The sequence below is a fragment of the Labrus bergylta genome, chromosome 22 (assembly GCF_963930695.1).
Source record: "Labrus bergylta chromosome 22, fLabBer1.1, whole genome shotgun sequence".
Taxonomy (NCBI): Eukaryota; Metazoa; Chordata; class Actinopteri; order Labriformes; family Labridae; genus Labrus; species Labrus bergylta.
Window position 1 is genome coordinate 18,176,087 of NC_089216.1, and position 22,438 is coordinate 18,198,524.

A 22,438-nucleotide genomic window follows, 5' to 3' on the forward strand; every position below is an offset into this window, starting at 1 on the left:
AAGTGAGTCTATCCCCTGAGTCTCATATCAAGATGTCCAACTTTACAGCAGAATAAGTCAGTAAACAACCTGCTAGATTAAAGGTTATTGGCTGTTTTGCTCATCTCCCCCATTAATGACAACTGTAAGGGCGTCAATTACAATAGAATTAAACAAATTCATAATTATTAATTATAATTAATTCATAAATATTTATGCATAATTCGGGGTGTGGTACATTTAGGTAAAAGAGAGCTAATATCATGCAAATATCAGACAAAAAAAAGGTTTTCAGCGCTGTTAATTTACTGACAGAATGTCAAAGCAGTCCGTGCTCCAGCTATTTTGTTGAGTGCAATTCCTTTCATCCTGTCTTATATGTTAGCACAAACTAGCAGGTTTGTGTGTGCTAACCATTTCTGGCTTCTGATAAGCATCTCAGTAGTTGTTATGAATTGATTTATTCACAGAAGTCAGACTTGTTGGCTTCTCCCTGCAGAGATTACAGCTGGCTGTAGCACTGAGGAAATCACTTATTTTAAAGGTCCCATATTCTGCTTTTTCTGGTTTTATATGCCCTTTAGTGTGTTTTCTTTTTTTTAAGTGTCCTGTGCATGTTTAGACACATCTATTTGCAAAAATTCAAAGTCTGCAGAAACGCAGATTCTCCTACGTCATCCTGTTAGCTGTAGCATTAGCCGCATGTAACGCTCGGTTCTAGTCCCCCTCGATAAAAATGTATCAGTGTGACGTCATTGTCAGTGTGAGATCACTGATCTCAGCCCATTGGCTCGTTGTGGCAAGCCCTGCAGCTCATGTTGCACGCCCGTTAACTTCTGTAGCACACCCACGATATGCCGTAGCCTGCGGTAGCACAGTAGTGCTAAGGTCCTAATGTTTATGCTCCCCTCGGACGGATTCCCAATATGGTAAAAGAGACGGGACATTTCCGAGAAGCGTGCTGAGCAACTGACCGATAACGACAGAGCGGATCGGCCAACCAATCAGAGCAGACTTGGCCCACATGGGGTCTAACAGTGTGGGCTCAACAGAGTGTAGAGGGGGCAAGGAGGAGCAGTACATGAAAACAGACACTTTTTTAGAACTTTATCTATTGTGAACGTACAAAAGTAGGTACATAGATTAAATATACAAACCCCAAAAAGGGTATAATATGGGCTCTTTAAATTCCAATGTGTGGAGGCCCAGGTTCAAATCTGACCTCTTTTCATGCAGGTGATTCCCCACTCTCTTTTCCTGATTTCTGACTCTATCCACTGTCCTATATCTGCAATGAAGACACAAAAAGTACAAAAATAAATCTAAAAGAAAAAAAAGAGTTAGCTTTGCTCTGTTAGCATTTTTCTTTCGTTGAACAGTTGTGGTCGGCTATGGGAAACGCAGTCAGTTGTAGACATCAACATTGACTGTTTTTCTTTGACTTGGCACTTTCCAACCTCTCACTCTTATCCAGATCCACCCCTGAGCCAGATATAGTCAAATCTACATCCAAAACACTGAGATGGTGAGGACTTTAATGCCAAACTTGAAGTTTCAAAGCTCTTGTTTCATAAACCGGAGACTGACTCACGGCGGCTTCCATCACTTCCAGTGTAAAGTTTTTGAGCTGGGCGTCAAATCCAGAATATTTAGGCATCTGCTGATTTTCTTGTGACCGTTTTTGCCCATATTTTAAATAATTGATATTTGCCAACCTCCAAACATTATGAAAGAGCGTGACTAAATCCCAGCGGTGCCCTTTCAAATGACAGTCTCCTCGCCAGTTTGGATCCACGATTCTGTTTTTGTTTTATCTGCATGATTCATCCGCATTTCCTCAAGAGCACCCAGAATGTTTTAGAAAGGCCCCACGCTGAATTTGGATCCAACTTTTCCCTTGAATAATGCAGCACCTCAGCATGGCAACACCCCCCCCCCCCCCCCTCACAGTTCCTGCTCATTTTTTATTATGCCTCTTTTCAGGCAAGATCTCTCTGACACAAGGGAAGCTTCAATGCAGCACAGGGCTTTTTCATTTACTTCAAAGCTTGTCTGCAGCTATTTGCATATCTCAGGTAACAGCTGGTCCTCTGTATTTCTCCACTAATTCTTGCTAAGCAAAGCTAGCATCCAATCTTCTGTTGTCTTCCCTCTTTCAAGTCGGTTGTGCAGCGTTTCTTGTAAAGCAAAGTTCAATGAGAAACATCCAGCAGCACAGCTGAGGCCACACAGACAGGAAATGCTTTATTTGAATTTAAAATGATCCGGTCTTGACTTAAACAGAACCACAAAGTCTTCCTGACCGCTTTAACCGACACTTTGGGACTCTGGATGGAGATCACTCAATGTATGTGAGGGCTCTAGTTCTTAAACTACTGTCCCAAACACTTTTTTACTGTCAACTTGAGTTATAATCGGCATAATAAAACACTTTAATTGTTGTGAAATCAGATAAACACAAAGATTTACCCAAACTTGGTAAAACCTAGAGCAACATATAACTGACAAAATTCAAAACATTACAAAGCTGTCTCCCCCCGCCCCCTCCTCTCTAGAGTCGATGCTCACACAGGTCACCATGTGGTGGACTCTGAAGCTTCAGTGTTTATCCAGCTCTGCATCAGTCTGTAAACCTTTCTGTGTTCTAACCTCTCTCCATTTTTCAAAAGCATCTCCAACATTGATCCTAGTTTGAGCACGTTTCTGCTCGTGGAGCTTATTAGAAACATGCAGAGGCTATTTAGGTCGGGTACAATCACTTCTATCTGAACCACTTCTCTTGCCCGCTTCCATCACTGCAACACCTGTTGGTTTGACCTGATAACTGCTCTCAAAACCGAGGGGGCACCTAGCGTTTAAAATTGTTTTTTCGTTTGCTTGGCAAACCGAGGGGCGTCCAAAACGGCTGAGTTGGGGTGACTTAACATTCAACATCGTTATTGTTCTCATAGTGGAGGAATCAGTAAGATATCTACTGAATTTAATCATAAAGATACCTTACTATCTGATCAGACATTAAGGAAACATGCTATGTTGAAGTGCTGGCTTCTCTGACAACAATGCAGCAGCCAGTATGTCCTTCCACACGGCCGTTTTAGACGCCCCTCGGTTTGCCAAGCAAACGAAAAAACAATTTTAAACGCTAGGTGTCAGACTTACATATTGCTCCTTTGTAAGATATCAACAAGTTCTAGTCGCTGTTAATGATTTGTAGATCTGCAGGAAAACACTGAGTGAGATCTCTGTTACGTTCAATGCTGAGTTTGTCATTTACACAGATGTATAAAAAAGGTTCCTTTGAGACGCTCCATGGGGAAGATGTTTGTTTCACCGTGAACACATTTTATTGCTAGCGCCCTCATTTGCATTCCCGGCTGAGCAAAATCTCACACAGAGGCAAATCAAATGTAAACGCCTCCATACCCTGTATGACGGCTACACACACGAGACGTGACAAAAAGAGGGATTAGCATTCATTCTCCGCTCGTAATCACGTGTTGAAATTGGCAGTTTTTTCGTCCTCTGGGGGCATATTTATACTTTTGTTTCCATTCTTGTAAGTGTCATGCTAGCAGACATGATCCTCATTCCAGCAGCGCTTTGATTTAAAGTGCTTTCACATGTTTCTCCCAAACGTGTCTTTCTTGGCGGCGCTGGCTCAGTTCGTAGCTGTAATGAAGGCGGCGATGCTGTTGGTTGTTTGAAGAGCGAGGCGGCTTTGGCGGAGGGCTTTAAGAGTCCCCCATGGTAACATTTCACACTCTATATCTGGTCCGTTTGACTCACAAAGCCAGGGATTCTCCACAGAGAGGTTCTCACGGCTCTGCCTGCAGGTACGGAGCGAGCACGCCTCGCCTCCCTCTGCTGCTTACAAACCAAGAATCACAAACTGTGTGTGTTCATTACACCGCTGCACAAAGATGCAGAAGGAGAAAAAAACACTTTGCATAATTAAGCCGTGTGTGCTTTTTGCTAAACATCTTCACATGTTTATTGACTGTGATGACTGTGACGTAGAGAGAGAGAGATAGTGAGGGTGAGAGAGGAGAGAGAGGGGGGAGAGAGAGAGAAAGAGAGAGAGAGAGAGGGGGGGGGGAGCGAAAGAGGGAGTGGGAGGGAGAGAGAGAGACAGAGAGAGAGGGAGAGAGATATATAGTGAGGGTGAGGAAGAGAGAGAGAGAGACAGAGAGAGGAGGGGGAGGGAGGGAGAGAGGGAGCGAGAGAGAGAGGGAGAGGGAGAGAGAGAGGGAGAGAGCGAGAGAGAGGGAGAGAGAGAGAGGGAGAGAGAGGGAGAGGGAGAGAGAGAGGGAGAGAGGGGGGGGGGGGTGAGAGAGGAGGGGAGAGAGGAGGATTCCATCTCCAGCTCTCATGTGACTCCTGATTGCTCTTTCCTTGTCAGCTAAAAAGCTCTGCAGCCGGGGAGAGATGCTGTTGATGTAAATAATGCCATTTGGCAGACACATCACATTTGGAAGTAGCAAATGTTCATTTGGGCTTATTTATTTGCAGTTTAATGTTCTTGTCAGCGCTAATTCAGACTCGCTGTTTGCTGCTGTTGCAGCTTTGTCTACTAGTTGCACTGCGCGCTGTTGTTCTTAATTTACACTAATTACATCAGCATTCTGTGCTTTTGTTTGCAAAGGAGGCATGCACCACTCTCTCTTGTTCCTGTTTGGACCCTTTCTGTTCCCCGTACAGGTTTTATGTGTTTTGCAGGATATTAGACAGTTTATGCTTTTGAGATTTGAGAGGAGCTCGTAAAAGAGCAGCAGGGCAACATGACAGCAGTTTGAGAGTAATTTGGAGATTGGCAATTAAAGTGAAGCAAGAAAGTGAGAGAAGGAAGATGAAGAGGTTTAATATGTTGAATATTCAGCTTATCTGCTAATTTTTTTTTATTCAATAAGGGGATGATCATTACCTTCCTTAGACTTATAAAGTCAGCTTCCTTTTTCTGACTAATTCTACTCTGCATGTGAAACAGGTGTTTACTTACTTTAGCCTACTAAATCTAAATCTGAGTGATGTTTGCAGGGCTGGGGTCTAGACCAGGGTCTTCCCAATATCAACATTTTAAACTAAAAAAAAACAATCAATGTCAATACCACTGGAATCTAAATCAGAAATTGTCTTGTCGTTTTTAAAGTTTCAGTACTTTTGATTCTGTCGACCATTAAAAACAAAGGAGATTGTATTGTAGCATCAAACTATAATCTCGACTGAAATTATTTTATAGAGAACCTGTGTGGCTGAATTTGAGGGAATTAAACAGACGGGTACAACCCATAGACTCTATGAAACATGGACGTCACCCGTTGGTTTGTGCAGAGGCATAATGAAGCCCAACAATGGCGGTCGCCATATTGGAAAATGGTATCACCACCTACTGTACCTTTTTAATCAATCTAGTGACAGGCAAAGATACGTTATAGAAAAAGAGGTTGTTGTATGCACATCATGTAGGTGTGCCCCTAAGAATCACCACCACCACCACCCTGTTTAAAAAATGATCACCTGAAGAAGAGCTCTGGTCAAAACGTTGTGATTGGATAATAACCTTTCATGGCATTTGAGCTAGTGGGCTGGTATATATTCGTCTTGAGTCAAAGATCAGATATAGTTTCAACCCTTCTACATTTTTTTATGTTTTAATAAATGATTATAAAAATCAAAACCGTTAATTGTTCCAGGCTGCAAACATGTTTATGTGTGCTGTAGAAATTTGCATTTTTTGCAGCCAGCCTCAAGTGGACACTGGAGGAACTGCCGTTATTTTTCAAGACAGGAGCTTGTAAGGATGCAGTTGAGTTGCATTATGGGAAATGAAGGACCCCATGTTTTTAAAACTTGACTTATGCTAGTCAGGGATTCCATGGTGAGAACATTTACCCAACGGTTGTGACAACATGGTTTCACAAATAACACAGAATGCTTTTACCACATTCACATGAATCCAGGCAGACAGCAGACAGTAAAGCAGATATTACATCAGTGGACAAGAGCTTGGAAGTACATTTGGATGAGACGAGCTGAAAAAGCATCCAACAAATTCTCAACTTTCCAAACTGCCTGAACCAATGTGAATGGAGCATGAGAAATTAGAATTTTTATAGTTAAATCTGCTGTCATCTTGGTGTTCAGCTGCCTTTATATTTGGCTATGGTCAAGTGATTAGAGGAATTAGACTGCTACTACTGAGTGCTGCCATTCTGCTGTACAAAGCAGACACTTTCTTTTCATTATTGGTTTGTTCTTTGTCAGACTGAGTATTGAGAAAATGCTTTTAAAAGTATAAAAGTTGGCGAAGGATTTGGCAAGGAATGTTACTTTTGTATCACCAAAGTCTGTAACACTTATTACTGTGGCAAGCCTTATACCAGGGAGAACACGTCAGGATATGTTGATCCAATTTGAGTTTGTCCCCCTTTGACACCTTGGAAGTAAAAAAGTATTAACGTTCATGTTTTTCTTCTCTTCAGTTTTGGACCTTCCTTTGTGCCAAGACACACAGGACCCTGATGACAAGCCTTCAGTGCCATTCTGCCTCCACCCTAACCCAGCCCTCTGGAGCCCAAAAACCCGCCGCCTGGAGGTCAGTGTCATCCCACGTCCCCGCCCATCCCCCATCCGCCCCCGCATCGATCCCTGGAGCTTCATCTCAGCCGGTGGCGGGAACTCTGGCGGCCGCAGCCCGAACCGCTCGGACAGCAGCCTCTTAGGTTTCCAGCCGTCCCCTACCAATCCCTTCCACAACTGTGACCCCTTCCCCTCACCAGACTGCGACCCCTTCGCCCTCAAGGCTGACCCGACAGTCGGCTCGGAAACGACTTCCCCCTTTGACCCTTTCTCGACTCCCTTTCCCACCTCTCGTTCTGCGCCGTGCTCCACTAACGGCTCGCCCACGCTGCCCACGTTCCGCATAGCGCCCCTAAATTCGGCTGACTCGCCGCTCATCGACCTGGGTTGGGCGGCCTGCAGCAAACCCCTGGACGGCACCAAAGAGAGGGTTCACCCCCGCAGGACACTGGGGCTCAAACCCTTCAAGTCCCCGACGCAACTCAGAGACGACCGGTTCTAAGTGTGTGGTTTTTATCACAGGAACACAGTCCAGGACCTCTTCCACTACTTTGCCCTTCATCTAAATAAGGATCTTAACCATCACTCAACCCAATGAGAGGGAGGAGGGGGAGGGGGGTGGGGGGGGGGTTCTCTTAATCATTGAAGGTCCTGTTTGTTCCCACCCTGCTGCTTTGGAAAGCCGGTTAAAGGTGGTACATTGGATGGTGGGATATCTGCCTTTGAACCAATAGCTGGTGCCCGTTTCTTTCCCCCTCTCTCTATCTGTGTTTCTCTTTCCCTTTGAAGGAGCAGAACACACATCACTCGTCCCATCTTCAGATTCTATCAGAGCGCTCGCATCCCCCCTGCTTTCATCCCCCCCCCCTACCTTTGAAGCTTTGTGACAATGCAGAGGTGGATAAGGCGACTTGCACAGCTTCATCTCCCTCTACCTCTCTGCAGACTAAAAGTCTTCAGGACAATAGAAAGTGGGAGTGCCTTATTTCATGAAGTGTTTTTTTTTTTAACATATATCTTTTCAAGGTTCCTTGAATGGTTAATCTGGTGCATAGGGAAGATGCTCCAAATTTGGCATACATTTGAAGAATCAGCTTAACATTTCCTTGGAAGAGAAGGATGCCTATAGCGTGCATTTGTGCACCTACGCCTTTTACCAACAGCATTATGGGAGAAAGCATTCAAGAGGGGAGATATTCCAGGCGGGTTCATGAATTCCAAGTCAAAAACCATGACCCAGGCATTCCACTTGCAAGCAGATAACATTCCGGTCACATTCCCCGGGAAATGCCAGGGATTGGGCAGATCATGGAGCTGGCAGGCGACACAGCGCAGGAAACACGGACGGGGGAGCCCTCTGCATTCCCTTCTCATGCCAAAGAATGTGACAGCGTAAGGGCCGGGACAAAGAGTGTTTGCAAATCATTTGTTTTTTTTACCTCCATGGAGAGCCAGACCGGGGTGTGTTAGCCAGCACAGAGAGAGAGAGCCGAGATAATCACAGAGACTATTTAAAAACAACTTGATTATACCTTTCTGCCGTTATCTTCCTTTGTATCATCCAGAGCCTCTTACCACCACCTCTCTGATGTGGTGGGAAAAGTATTTGCAAATGTTAAAATATGCCGATATGGAAGCTTAACATGTAGAGGAGTTGTGAAGTTGTCGCCTTGCAAAGCCAGCTTTTCCATTTTGCAACGTCTTGGACAAAAGGATGGACAAATACACACCACTCAATCCCTTATTCCAATTCTTAAAAACATGAAAGACGTTGAGGTTTGATCTTGATTTCTCTTACAATGATACACCAATGAAATGTCTAAAAAGTGTCCAAAATCATGTTTAATGTTATCCTGCGGGGCACATCATAAAGGAGTGTTTTTTTATGTTTTATTGATTGGAGTTGGTTAAAAAGGTTATACCAGTCTTACGTTAGTTAAAACACCAATGTCATTAGACAGCTGCAGGTAATCTACATACACACAGTTTAGTCTCTCAGTTTCCATATTTTTGTGCTATAAATGATCCATCTGAGGAGTTGATGATATGAACATATCGTCACATATCGAGACTCAATCTGAGCTTGTGAAGTGAAGGCTGTCTTTGCAAGACGAGGAACTGCATCGCTCCTGAACTCATGTCCTTCCTCTTTTTTTTAATCTTTTGGTTTGTCTGTTTGCAAAAAGAATCCATCCTGAACCATTTTAAAGTTGCTAAAAACATCTGTGGAGTCACGCAGGGAAAAGTAACCCATTAGAAACTCTGAAATATCATACTTCCTCCTATCAGCAGTCTCACATCAGAATGCACAAGAACAAGTGAAAATATTTTTTGTTAGCGCTTCCTAAATGTTGGATTGTTTTGCTCTTTACTCGTTGGTTTTTCAAAAATGAATCCTGGGAAATGTATGACTTTAAGGCACGTCAAAGACTGGCTGTTCAGCATGTAGTTAACACAAATATTTGTTGCATGTTAGCACCTGAAAGAGACCCACTAATGCATGTCTCAAATGTACCCGTTTACCCTCGTCTCTGCTGAAGCGTCACTGATTGGGTTAATCTCTGACGCCGTGTCATTGGAAGACAATAACGGCTTTGTTTCCGACGTGGAGTGAAAGTTTCGTCTCTGAAGGGGAGAGCTTTGTGATTAGCCTAATAATCCTAAAGACGCACAGAGCAGGCTGATAGCGATAATTAGCCTCTTGATAAGAGCAGGGAGCATTAACAAAGCGTTCAGATATTTGGTTAATTAATTTGCCCGGGCGTTCAGGATTTTTTGGTTTTTTGTTTTAAAAGCCCTGCGTCCTCCTCCAAAGGTATATCAAGACTCTTTTTTCATCAGCTTACGTCTTAATTAAAGCCTCTTTTTTATACACACAGTTTAAGACAATCTGAGATGTCTTCCCGCTCTCTCTTCTACCTTTTTTATTTTTCTTTGTTGCCACGAGCTGCTGAGCTTCTGACCGGATGAAATCTCACCTTCCTCTATGTCCTTCCCCCTCAGGTGACGTGGGAGATTTTCGATCTTTCTGTCCTTTTTTCTTTTTTTCTTCTTCCTCCTACACCTTTGCTTCCTGCCTCTCTGGAAAGTTTTCTTCAGGGCAGTTCTGTCCTAACACCGCAGAGCATTCAGTTCAACATCAAGGTTTCTATCGAGTTAAAAAGAAATGGAAACAGCTATGCAGGAGCCGATTTATAGAGGCAATTTAGCTTTTGAATTGCAACAGGAGCTTTATTGTATGTTTCCGCTGCACCCTAATGTGTCTATTTATCATTTATTGGACCGCCAAGAAATACAACAAAGAAATTCGGTGGTTGAAAATGTCTCAAAGTGTACAGTGTGTCGTCCAACCACGTCTAACATGTTCATAGCTGGTCTGAGTAGAAGATAGAGTGACAAACAAAGGAACCAGGAAGTGCTCTGACCTTACACAACTTCATGGTCTGTTCATTTCTGCAAATGGCCCAAAAACAAACATATACAGTAGTTCCAAAACTTTAAAATCTCTCCATATTTAAATCTTCAGGTCCTTCATTTTTTTAATCCACTAATAGCAAAATTAATAGTTGTTTTATTTGTCATATTGCATCGGTGCTAAAGGGGTTTGGGTCGCGGGGCATGAGGAAAAAGTAGTGTCGGACTCTGCGGCAAAAATACTTCCGACTCCGGATGAAGTAAGGGTAAAGAATTCGGCTGTTTCACACATAGAGCTTCTGAAAACTTCAGGAGTTTTGTGAAAGCACTTAAAGAGTCAGACCTGATGCTAGTTTCACCATCTTATTTGGGCTTTTTTTTGTCATGGGTTGCCAAGTGAGACCCCCCCCCCCCCCATTCAACAGCGGAACTTTGTGCTGTGAGTGACATGTATGAACAAGTATCTCTGGCAGATTGATATTTTATAGACATTTTCAGGCGTGCATGTGTGAAAGCAGCTTTAGAGCCAACAGTTTAGCACAAAGATAGGAGCAAGTATACAGGCGAGTAAATATTGTCCCATGATCCCCTCTGGCCCAATCCAACCTCTCGGCTTGGCTTGTCTTGGCTCCGAGCGCTCTGGATCTTCCTTCATGGTGTGCAGAAGTCAGAGGTTTAATATAGAATTTGTCTCTCTCAGCAGTGTTCCCTACCTCCTCCCCTCGCTCTCCTGTCCGCTCCAACAACATTTTCCCCGACATGACAAGTGATGAGTTATTGCCCCGTCTCCTCGTGTCAACACACAACGCCACGAGAGCTCTCCTCTGATAGTCATTAGGGCTCAGATAGCTGTTATTGTCATCTGGAGCTGCGCATGGAGAAAAGGAAACACGGAGGAGATTGAGATGATTGAAACGTCTGGCAGATTATTTCTGTCACCATATTCTGAGAGCGTGTCAAGCATCCACTTCAGCCTGCCAGTCATGTCTCGTCTGTTTGTTGCGCTCGCTTCTGCACTTAAATTTTGATCATGAAAAGTGTTACCTGTTGGTTTAGAGCAGGCAGAAGTAACAAGAAGTCACCGTCCCCTGTACATATGATTAACTCATTTGCTATTGTCGCCGTCTGAGTTCATTTCCTTTTGGAAGTGGTTCATTTGAAGTGGTGAGAAACTTTCCTGCTGCAAAGAAACAACAAATATATGCATGTTCTTTAAGATTTTGAATTTCCCAAGGGATCAATAAAGTATCTATCTATCAATCTATCAATCTATCTAAGATAAATACAAACAAGTCATAAAAAGTGTCCTACCTCTGCTTTTAAGACGGATCTGAATCTGAAGGAGTTCTGGTTTTCTTAGCTGAGGGAATACTCTGGACACATTTTAGGAAGTCTTTTGCGGACAGGGACGTCGATTCTTTTGGTTTTGGCCTGTCAGATTTAGGAACCATAACTGCCACTCCTCTGCTGCAGCTGACAGCAATAAGAAAGTCCTGATGAGTTGTTTGTGACGCTCAGCTCTTCCAGGCGTCGCCTCCATCCGTCACTGCGAATCAGTGTCCCCCGGGTAGAAAAAACTGACAGCAGGAATGGGAGTGAATCCTCAGCAGGAGAAACCCAATATCTGGCCACCTGCGATCCACTCTCCGTCCAGGCCAGCAGGCTCCATTTGACAATCTAAATTCAGAGATGGAGCTCACAAACGTTGGCCCCTAATCAGTGAATGGCAAACGGTCAATACATTACATGAATAACAGCTAATGAGTCGGCACAGTGGACGACCCAAAGGCCTTGACCCTCATCACACTGAGAGGCTCCTTGTGAGCGCTCGTTGTGTTTCAGAAAAAGGGTCGAAAAATCAGAAGCTATTATCAACGAGAAGAAAACAAAAGAACAAGCTGGTTATTTTCTGCCTTTGTGACGGGTGAGCAGCAGGTCATCGGGGTTATACGCCTTCTGAAAGCTTAATTTGTCTTTCTTAACAGTGGATATGTTTACATGCAGACAAATGATACAACTGTAGCTGTAGTTGTATAAATGTCAAAGAAGAGTAGGAGTACAAGAAGAATAAGGGGGGGTTAAGGGATGGCTTTAGCTTTCGCTGTACAATGTCAGCTTTATGGCGTGGCTAATTACTGCTCCAACATAATCATGTTTGATCGCCTCCAGAAGACGATTGGACGAGGGTGAAGAGAAAAACTCAGACTAAGCACGTTGTTGTTGGTATTTTTTTATTAATTAAATCGTACCTTGACCGGTCAGCGATGGAGTCAATCCTGAAATGACAGAATCGATGGCCTGACATTTCAGCAGCTTTCGACCCATTTATCCCTCGCTGCCATCACTTGTGTTCAATTAAGTGCAGATTACAAATAGACCTGCTTATCAGGCTCGTTTCAGCTGCATCAGAGCCAGACGTCGGCACCACGGACGCATGATTGCACTCTCTCTCTCTCGCTCGTATTAAACACCCAAACACCTGCCCATGCTTTTGTTTGGCATCAACAGGCCGAGACTAAATGATCAAATGCGACCTTTCATTGACTGTACAGGAATCGCACAACCCAAAAGGGAACGTGGACAAAAGCCACGTCTGCACGAGGCGCCGCCAGGTGCCCGAATTAACGCTCGGCCTCCCAAAGTGTGAATATTATTCCTCATTCTTTTCAGTCTGTGCGTCCCAGGTCACCATCTGCCGTCCTCCTTCTCCGTATCGATGAAAAACTGAATGCTTGGAAGCCTTGAAAAGAAAACCAATCCGTTTCCAAGACCACAGTGACGGCTCTAAGAGGAGGCTGGCGCTCTGTTTAGAAAACCAACGTGGATTTAATCTGTGAGGTCTTTAGTCCAAGGTCCACACACTTGTCCCCCCCCCCCCCCCAATCCTCCACTTGACAGCTCAACAGTTGTGATTATCGCTCTTGTGTTGCCCGGCTATTGACATTCAATTACCTTGTGATCGTCCTGCAATGGAAGCCGCTCAATCTGGAAGTTTGTGTTGCTCGAGTGTTGGATGAATGTGCTGCAGTGTGAATGGTTGAGCTAACAGCGTTCATGCATCAAACAGAGACAAAAGGGGAATCATGTCATCTCGTCACTATTATTTACAGATAAAGGAAATTAATGATATTTTCAGGCATTTTTCTCATTCTTAGGGTTCATCAGCTTGTTCTTACAAAGCATCAGTCTGACTAGAAAGTAAACCTTGAAGCCTGTTGATGAAGTCACTAGTGTGTGTGTGTGTGTGTGTGTGTGTGTGTGTGTGTGTGTGTGTGTGTGTGTGTGTGTGTGTGTGTGTGTGTGTGTGTGTGTGTGTGTGTGTGTGTGTGTGTGTGTGTGTGTGTGTGTGTGTGTGTGTGTGTGTGTGTGTGTGTGTGTGTGTATTCCCAAACACAACAGATTATGAATGATCTCAGCAGAAGATTAATTATTTTGGACAAAACTGTCCAGTTTCCTGTAAGATACCCCCCTAAGCTAACCCCGTCTGCGCTAGCTTAGCCAAATAAAAACTAGCCATGCTCTTCTGTTTAGACCACTCAATGCTTCAACAGAGAATTCAATCAATTTGCTTTAAAACAGCCATTTTAAAATGTGAAGAACAGAACATGAAAGGTGTTTCAATTAAGTCAGCAGCTTTACTCTTAAGGCTTTCAATGTTCACTAATGTTGTCCAATTGTTCATTAAAGTGATGAATGAATGAACTAAGCATCTAAAATGTCAACGTTCCCATTGTGTAGACATCTAGAACATGTAGTGTGCCACTCCCGGATCAGGGCTAAGTCGCTCCTGACACTTAACCTGATAAAAGTCTTCTAAGGCTCGGATATAATTCAGGCTTTTGACTTCAGCTCGAGGGGTATTTAACAGCAGGTGGTCTCTTTCAGGTGCTAATGCTCCAGCTTAAATAACCAAACTCTAAATGATCCACGGAGGCAATTTAAAATGGTTTGGGATGGTACAAATCCCCATGACTCGCTGGTCAAATCTCTCTCTGTGCTGTAACAGGCTTTTCCCTCCGACGGCTTCCAAGCAGCCAACTGAGGACGTTTTCCAAAAGTCATACAAAAGGTTGGGGGGGGGGGGGGGGATATTTATGAATGGCCATCGTCTTACACACTGGATCAAACTATTTTTAGATGGCCATGGACGCAGTCTACCTTAGGATGATGGATCGTTTGCTTGGAACATTTTTATAGGTTTTCACTGGAGTATTTAAGATGTAAATATGGGTGCTTCATGTGCGGCAGAGATTTCACATTCCACCTCCTCAATTTGAACGAATCTGAACCGTACACATTCCTCTATCAGCTCGAGTATTAGTGTGTCACACTTTTCTCAGAAAACTTCTCAAAAAAACACTTGAAAACCAAGTTAGTGGTATACATTCCAGGAAACACCAATCTCAAAGTTCAGTCTAATGTCCTCTTGAGGCACCCATACTGATTTTATTATGTGCATAAAACTGCTAGATAGAATCAAGGTGTTTTTTTTATGTCTCTACCTTAAAGTAGTGGACGAATTCGACCTCCTCTCTGTCTTTGTATCTTTTTTTGCTTTGTTGTCATCGTTCCGATTTCATTTCCATGTCTTATTTTGTGTTTTATTACAACCCAGGCGATGTGATAACGCAATCATTGCATTGCCCTGGCAGCCATTTTTACATCTCTCTCAGTCGTCGGGCTTTGAAAAAAAAACAACAAAAAAAAACAACATTATTGCATTTTTTGTGAAAAATCTCGCACTGGGCTGGGCCTAAACAACTGTTTTTATTGTGCTGTGTGTCGAGAGGACTGTTTCTGTATACAGTATGTGAAAATGTTTTTATTTCTCTTGACTATTATAATGGGTTTTAACCTGTGGACAAAAAAACAAAAACAAAGGAAAAAGCTGAAAAAGAGATGAGACCAAATAAAATGTAACACTCCTGACTTCTTCGTGTCCTTATTTATATCAGAGCAGACATGTTTTTTTATCAACTCGTTCTTTTTGAGAACTCGTCAAACATATTAGTCTGAATATGTTAATTCGTCACAGGTGAAGTTGATTGGTTGTATCGGTGTAATTATGTTTGGTGTGAGTCGTTTTCACTGTTTGAACTCACTGCCTCGTTAGATGCCAATTAGGAGTAAACAAAACCTTTAAGTGTCCTATTTGCTGTCCACCATGGAAGCCCGGAGAGGACACACACATATCATTAATTCCCTTGTTGTGTCTGATTTTGATGCCCAGTGATTATTTAAACAACATCAGAACAATAATAATTATGTGGTTTGAGGGAAAGCGCTGCAAAGCATCTATATGAATCTTTACCGCCTTAAGACATTTGTTACAAAGTCTATGTAATAGAACAGTAACTTTCAACAGGGAGAATGGTGTCTATTATATTTCCAAGTCAGCACTAATTAGACATGGCGGCGACAGTCTTGCAAGAAGTAAATGGACTTGAGCTTGTATATTTCTTTTCTAGTCTTCTGACTACTCAAAGTGCTTTTACACCGCATGTCACATCTACACATTCACACACTGATGGTAGAGGCTGCTATGTAGTATCATCCATCAGAAGTAACTAAACCCATTCGGACATGTTGCCCAGCTGGGGATTGAACCCTCGACCTTCTGGTTGAGAGGCTCAGAGTGTATGGTTTCACTCACAGCTACAAAGAAGCCAGTTAGCCCGTCTCTACAGTTTGGTCCAACGGGCTGAGGATAAGAGAAAGAGGACGATGACCAAGCAGGAAGCAGAGTGTACATCCCTGCATATATTATTCACAACAGTTTAGGAAGTAATGTTAGACTGCATCATTAATGATGTCATTGTTGTCTCATGTTCAGCAGCTTTAACCGTCTGCAGAAAGTTATGTCTCAGGTCTCTGAAAACAAAAAAACCCCTAGTCAATATTCAAGTTAGCTTTATAAGTTTGGAACCTTATCTCAACTAGCATGTAATAAATCACCCTCTCCAGTGTTGCCATTGAGCCACAGCTTATAGTTTATATATTTGTGAGTGGATAATAAAGTAACTGTTTCATGGATTCTCTGTCTGGTCAGACAGTGTCTTTTTTTAAAATCAATAAAAAACATATTTTACTGTCGGTCTAGAGGAAAGAGGGGGAGGACTCAGGTATTGTTCCTCTGGTCTTTGCTGAGTTGTAGGTAAACGGTTACAATTGAGAAGAGAAAAATCATTCTAGGGGTCAGATGCACAAGAACAAATCTATCATTGTTTTGATTTCTGAGGTCCGGCTCAAAGCACACTAAACCTTCTCCTTGTCTGGCTCACAAGGCTGAGGGAGAAAGGTTGTTTTTTTGGGTTGATTTAAAACGACTGGTGAATATTCTTCCTTCCAGGTAAGTTGTGTCACACAGCTCAGTTTATTTCATTTGTTTTTACAGAGACTGTCTGGAAGAATTTAATTTGCACAAATATGCAAAAACAAAAAGTTGATTTAGCAAACTGCAGTCAACAAGTCTATCAAGTAGCTCTTATGGAGCTTTTGCTCATATTGCATAGTCTTTATTCAGCCATCAAATGGAGTCTGCCCGGTAACAATTTCACAACATAATCCATCAATCAATCAAAGATTTATATTCTTAAATACATTGTCTCGTTGTATGTCTTCTTGATAAGACTCTGTTGCCTCAAGTCTTCATCTGGGGCATCCTCTCGGGAAGATGAATATCCGGATTAAGTTGCTTAATAACTGCAGAGAAGATTTACTTTCAATCCTGAAGATGGGGCAACAAAGAATCCTTCACAGGATCACCAAAGTCATCTGTGGTCGGTAAATCTCTGTATGAACTTAAATTTCAAAGACATCTATGCTTGTAAAAGTGGACCAAACAACCTTAATTCATTAATTTTCTCTGTATCTGGAAATGTCCCTTTCGGCTTTCCATAGTCACCTCTATAAAACTGTAAAAACTGCCTCAGGAGCAAAGAGAAATATTGTTGTATCAAGACGTTTATTCATAACTGCAGTCCAAAAAGTTAAAGCAAACTAGTAAAGTTCAGTGGAAATGCCAGCTATGTTCTGTTGTGTGTGTGTGTGTGTGTGTGTGTGTGTGTGTGCCAAGCGTGCGTGTGTGTGCAGGTAAAGATGCTCTGTCAGCTGTGAGACCGGGTGTTTTGCAGCTACATGACAGGTGTTGACATCGCCTGGCTTGTTTTCCTAAACAACACAAATCTCTGGGTCAGTGGTGCAGACCTCTGAATGCACTCACACACACACTTTTTGTTTTTCCTCCGCTGTGTTCGTGCCGTGTCAGACAGCTGCTCGGTCTCTCTCCAAGGGTGTGACATCACGTGTCGTCCTGATCGCAGCAGAATAGATTATGTGATCCTTTCAGATTTTTTAACCCATGTTACATTTTTTAACACGACAGGATCTAGTCAGATTTTTCGCCAGATTAGAGATAGATTTTAAATTTTATAATAGTAGAGCTACTTTGTGTAGAATTCATGAACAAAATAATTTAGCTAGCACACATTTTGTTGAGCACATGTTTAGAGCTTCTGAGTAAGAAACATGTACTGTTGTGTTTTACAACTTTTTATTTTTACATTTTGCGAAATGTTTTTGCTTTTTTTAAATTGTTTTTGGTGTTTCATTAAACATTTTTAATGGTTCATTAATGGTACCCAGGTGGTGGAACGAACTACTACACTTGCCTCCATCTGCAGAGTCCCTTTGCATCTTTAAGAAAAAGCTAAAGACCCAGCTCTGCCTCTGGTCACTTCCTGTCAGCACCTGTGTGTCCGATCACACTTGAAGCTGTTTGTTTGCTCTTACTGATGTTGTTTCCTCCTCTTTAGATCCTTGTTTGTGTTGTTCTGACTCTCTGATGTTCATCATCGCTAGAATTGTCTGTGTGTTTCCTTAAAAGGGGCGGCTGTGGCTCAGTTGGTAGAGTCGTCATCGTCTCTCTCAACCGGAAGGTCGGGGGTTCAATCCCCAGCTCCTGCTGCATGTCCGTTGTGTCCTTGGGGAAGACTCCTAACCCTGAATTGCTCAGTCGACCTTCAAGGCCACTTTAAACTGCATCACATGCCAATAGATTCAGTTTATCTATAGAATCTGTAGATAAAGGTTAAATACATCTGGACTGCAGATTTGTCAGTACTGACATTTCTGTTCTGTTTGAACACTTTGCACCGCCTTAACCTAAAAATGGCTCAGAGGAAATTGCAGCCCATGCAGCCCAGCAGCGCTCTTACATCCCGAGAGAGGTCATCATCTAAAACATGAATCTGTTTGAAGCATGAGAGGAACGCCGTGTGGAGGCTGCGTGGTTGTGAAGATGGCGTGAGAGAAAAGGCTCCGCTTTACTACAACCCTCTCCCTTCTCGTCAGGCCCGTCAGTCATGCGGATAACACAAGAGGTTGGGGAATCAGCAGCGTCAGCGAGGACGTGATGGGGAAAACTCTGCAAACAGCTGACCCTCCTCCATCCCGGTATGAGTCTCTCAGGCTCTTGTTGCCATGGACACAGTGAGTTAAAGTCTGTGAAGTGCAGCTGTGAGGCTCTGCAGTGCCTTCACACTGAGCACACACTGTTTTTTTTTCTTTATGTAGTCGATTCAAAACGATCATTATTAGGTGTGTTGCCTATTCATTTTAAATAAACTGAACATCATATTTGGGATGTCTCACATCCAGTAAGTGATATGATCTCTCCTTATGCACATGTTCTCTCTTCCCTACAGAGCAGGCATGAGCCCTGCGTCATTATCGGGCGTGCATCATTTGAGTGAAATAAAATAAAATAATCCAAAACAGGGACTCGTCTAATAACCTTCACAGCCTTCACAGTGCAACTGTCTAGATGACTCAAAGAGTATTAGAAAGTGTCCTCAGTAGAAGACTTTGGACGGACATAAAAGTGGGACGCATTATTCAGACGACTGAGGCGAGCAGTACAGAGTATAAAGCAGAGAAAGTCTCAAAGTGAATGAAGACCATGCAACATGATCAATGGCTCGATGTGAATGACGTCATCCCCTCGCTCGCTCTGAAAACGTTTATTAGAAAGGACAGTGGATAGCGTAGAAAATCAGTAGGAGAGAGAGAGAGAGAGAGAGAGAGAGAGAGGGAGAGAGAGTCAGGAATGACATACAGGAAAGGAGCCACAGGTCAGACTTGAACCTAAGCCCCCCATTTGGAGGACTAAAGAGTCCCCACATGGGGTACGACCTCACCACTAGATCATCAGCGCCCCACAAATATGCATTAGTGTCCAATTGAGAAGAAGCCAAATGTAAGTTTGTCCCTCAAATTGTTCAACTTGAAACTTTGAGCACAGCAGGATGATGTCACCCTCTTCATAACGGCTTTTGAGCATTCATCTGAAAATGGCGGTCCATGTGAATGTTGAAGATGATACTGACCTTCATAATAATGTTGCTTTGTCAGCTATATGAATGAATAACCAAATGTAGTCTGAACTTCTGTTCCCGAGAAGAAAAAGCCTTATTAATGGTAATGAAGTGTGAGAATGACGTTTGCTCCGCCCCCTCCCCTCTTCTCTCTGCTCAGCTGCCTGTGAAATGAAACTAGTTTGTTTATGGAGGAATAAAAAAATCTAAAAATCACAAAACAAAAACCGTGATGTTTCCTTACAGATGTGATCAAACACAAACTCCAGACATGATGCATGCAGAAGAACCATTCAGATGGTAATCAGCTATAGAGAATCCATTTTGGCCACTCGTAGTTAATATTCAGGAAACAGGAAATGTTTTAGCTATTTGAATTGTCTGTATGAAACTGAGGCCTAATAGTCCACATGTAGGCGGGTATTCCTCCTAATCCCGTCCACACACGCTCACTTCTTGAAAACATCTTCTTCCACATGTAAACACAAAATCCCCCATTCCTCTGCAATGACCATTTCATTTTTTTTAAAGTTGTCCCAATGACCCGAAGTCCGACCGGATCTCGTCCAAATCGCCGATGTTGGTGGCAGGGTTTGTGTCGTCGGGGGGGGTTGTTTATGTCTGACATCGCACTAATCTCATGTAAACTAAAATTGACAGTGTCTCACGATTGCGTCAAACAATGTGACATTACAAGATCATAACTCTTTGGGCTTTTTCCCATTTGACCAACCAACTCAGAGAAATCTATAAAAGCATCATGTACACTAAAATATATATTTTTTCTTAGTCTGGTTCTTTTGCTGTTCATATAGAGGCATCAGTAACTCTGCTCATATTCAGTTTATCACCCCTCACTTCAATCATTAGGATAGTGACTTCTATGACTGCAGGAAAGCAGAGTCGAGTACCCCCATCATTAAAGATATTCAGATATGAGTCACAGCTTCCCTGTTTGCCTTTAGACAAAGTCAAAATGATTAGGAGGGATTACACAAAAGGGAAGATGAGTTTCAAGAGTTTGCTTTAGAGCTGGCAGGACAAGTTTCTGTAAAGGAAAAGGATGAAATCCAGCAGCGGTGCTGTGCACTTGATGACAGGTTGTTCTGCAAAGCTCCCTGCAAGAGCACAATACAGATCTCAGTGTGACAAATCTGCAGCCTTACACTATTTCTGAGAGTCCACCGAAAGAAAGTCATCGAACAGAAGTTGTCCAGGGTTTTTCACTGTGAACAATGTTCTGTGGACAGATTAACTTTTGGCAAGAAAAAGGTATCCTAACCTTATCTAACACCTGAGCTGGAGAGGATGTAGAGGTTTGGAGTTTCTCTGCTGCCCTGAAACAATCTGAAATATTTAAGCAATACACACTTCTGTTGCAGGGAATGCTGCAGAATACTATTTGGGAAATTGTGAGCTGGATTGTAAAACATATATATACTCTACAATTTAAATTTAAAATATCAACAATAGAGAGACTGATGGACATTTGCATTTTGTGAAAGGCTGAATCTAATGAAACCTCCGAACATCCAATCAGAGCGATTCCTCTCACCAACCGTCGACGCCGAATTCAAAATGTCGATCCCCCCCAAAAAAGGCAAACGGGGGCTGACGGAGCTGGACACACCGCATAAACTCGGTCGACAACACCAACGGTCCAACTAGGACCAACGGCCGACGATCTCCATGGTGTGTCAGGGCCTTTAGAGCAGACTTTCTAAAATGATAAAGCACACAGATGTGCCGGAAACCTCATTGTTTATTGTATCTCAGCAAACATAGAAAACACTGATACATAATAGGAAATAGGATAAACTAAAATGTCTTGTTTGCTCACTACTCTTTTTGGTTAAGACTTCTGTTTTATTTGAGATTTATAACTGTATGCTGCCTCCCACCACTTCACTTACTTTATGTATTTAGTCAATAGTTCTCTCCCACACCTGTAAACACGTTTTGTAAATCGGCCTTGTATTTCTTTATGTTATGATGCCCCTGAAATAGGCTATTAAAAATAAAGTAGGCTACCAAAACTTTCTCCCCATACTCTGACTATGTTTTGGTGGCAGCATTATTTGATGAGGGATAAGCTGTATCATTTAGTCCTATGGTAGCATTTTTTCTACAAGGCAGCACCTCTCGACAGAACACCCGGTTCAATAAGCTTCAAAGACTTGCTGGATGTTTTGCTAACTGGTGAGCCAATACCAGGTGGTGTGTGAAGAATTTCCGAGTGATTTTCTGAAGGTGAGCATGTGTAATGCAGGTCTGACAGAGTAGCAGACTGAAAGATTTTGGAGGAAAAATGTGTTAGGTAAGGTTGGAGGAGAGTTGCTGGTGTGTGTAAAGCAGATGGACGTGTCTCCTCTGATATTCCCTTGCAGCTGATTTTAATTTTTAAAGATTAAAACCTGGACTAAAGTAAGGTCTTGTTAATGAAGTGCATGTTTTTGCCAATTTTCTGACACGTTTCCATCTTTCCGCTTCATAACCACCGCTTTGAGAAGTCATTGAACCTATTCTGTGACACCTCCCATGAACTGTCAGTCTTTTTAAACTTTCCAATATTTAAACCGTCTCACAAAATGCCTTCAGTAAAACATCTTTTCTGTAGGAATGAAGCGTATTCTGCAGAGGTCACGGACTTGTTCTCACATGGTTTTAATCAAATCGACAACATGGTTTTATGTTCTTCATATTATCTATCAATTTGCTTGGATTTTGACAAAACTTCAAGGATGAAACAAAGGCTAATGGATAGTTAATACAGACTTTTCTTGTTGAGCAGCTTCTTCTTCTACACTGCAAATTGTTGTCTTTTGTGCATTGGATCTCACCTTAACAGAAATTTCTTTGTAGGGCTCGTGTCTGTAAAGTTTTCAGACATTAAGGATTACTCTCTGAGCTCATCATTGGTTGCATTTGTCGAAAAAGTTTAATTTGTTAACATTACAGGTCCTCATGAGGCTGCTGGTTGAAGGGGATTTATTGGAGGTTTCTCCAAACTTTTGAAACTTTGAGTCAATGAGACCCCTTCAAATTAAAATAAACAAATTAATAAATAAATTCAAGGAATATGTAACTCTGAAACC

At 42.5% G+C, this 22,438-nt stretch overlaps 1 protein-coding gene across 1 annotated transcript in view; it reads left to right on the forward strand.

The window, feature by feature from the left end:
* The window catches only part of LOC109993468 (mitogen-activated protein kinase kinase kinase 11), a 55,569-nt gene extending 40,671 nt beyond the window's left edge, over positions 1 to 14,898 (forward strand). The window contains exon 10 of the mRNA XM_020646435.3: positions 6,459 to 14,898. Within this exon, the coding sequence (XP_020502091.2) occupies positions 6,459 to 7,057 (599 nt within the window). The 3' untranslated portion in view covers positions 7,058 to 14,898. The remainder of the gene's footprint in view (positions 1 to 6,458) is intronic.
* The last annotated feature ends 7,540 nt before the right edge of the window (positions 14,899 to 22,438 follow it).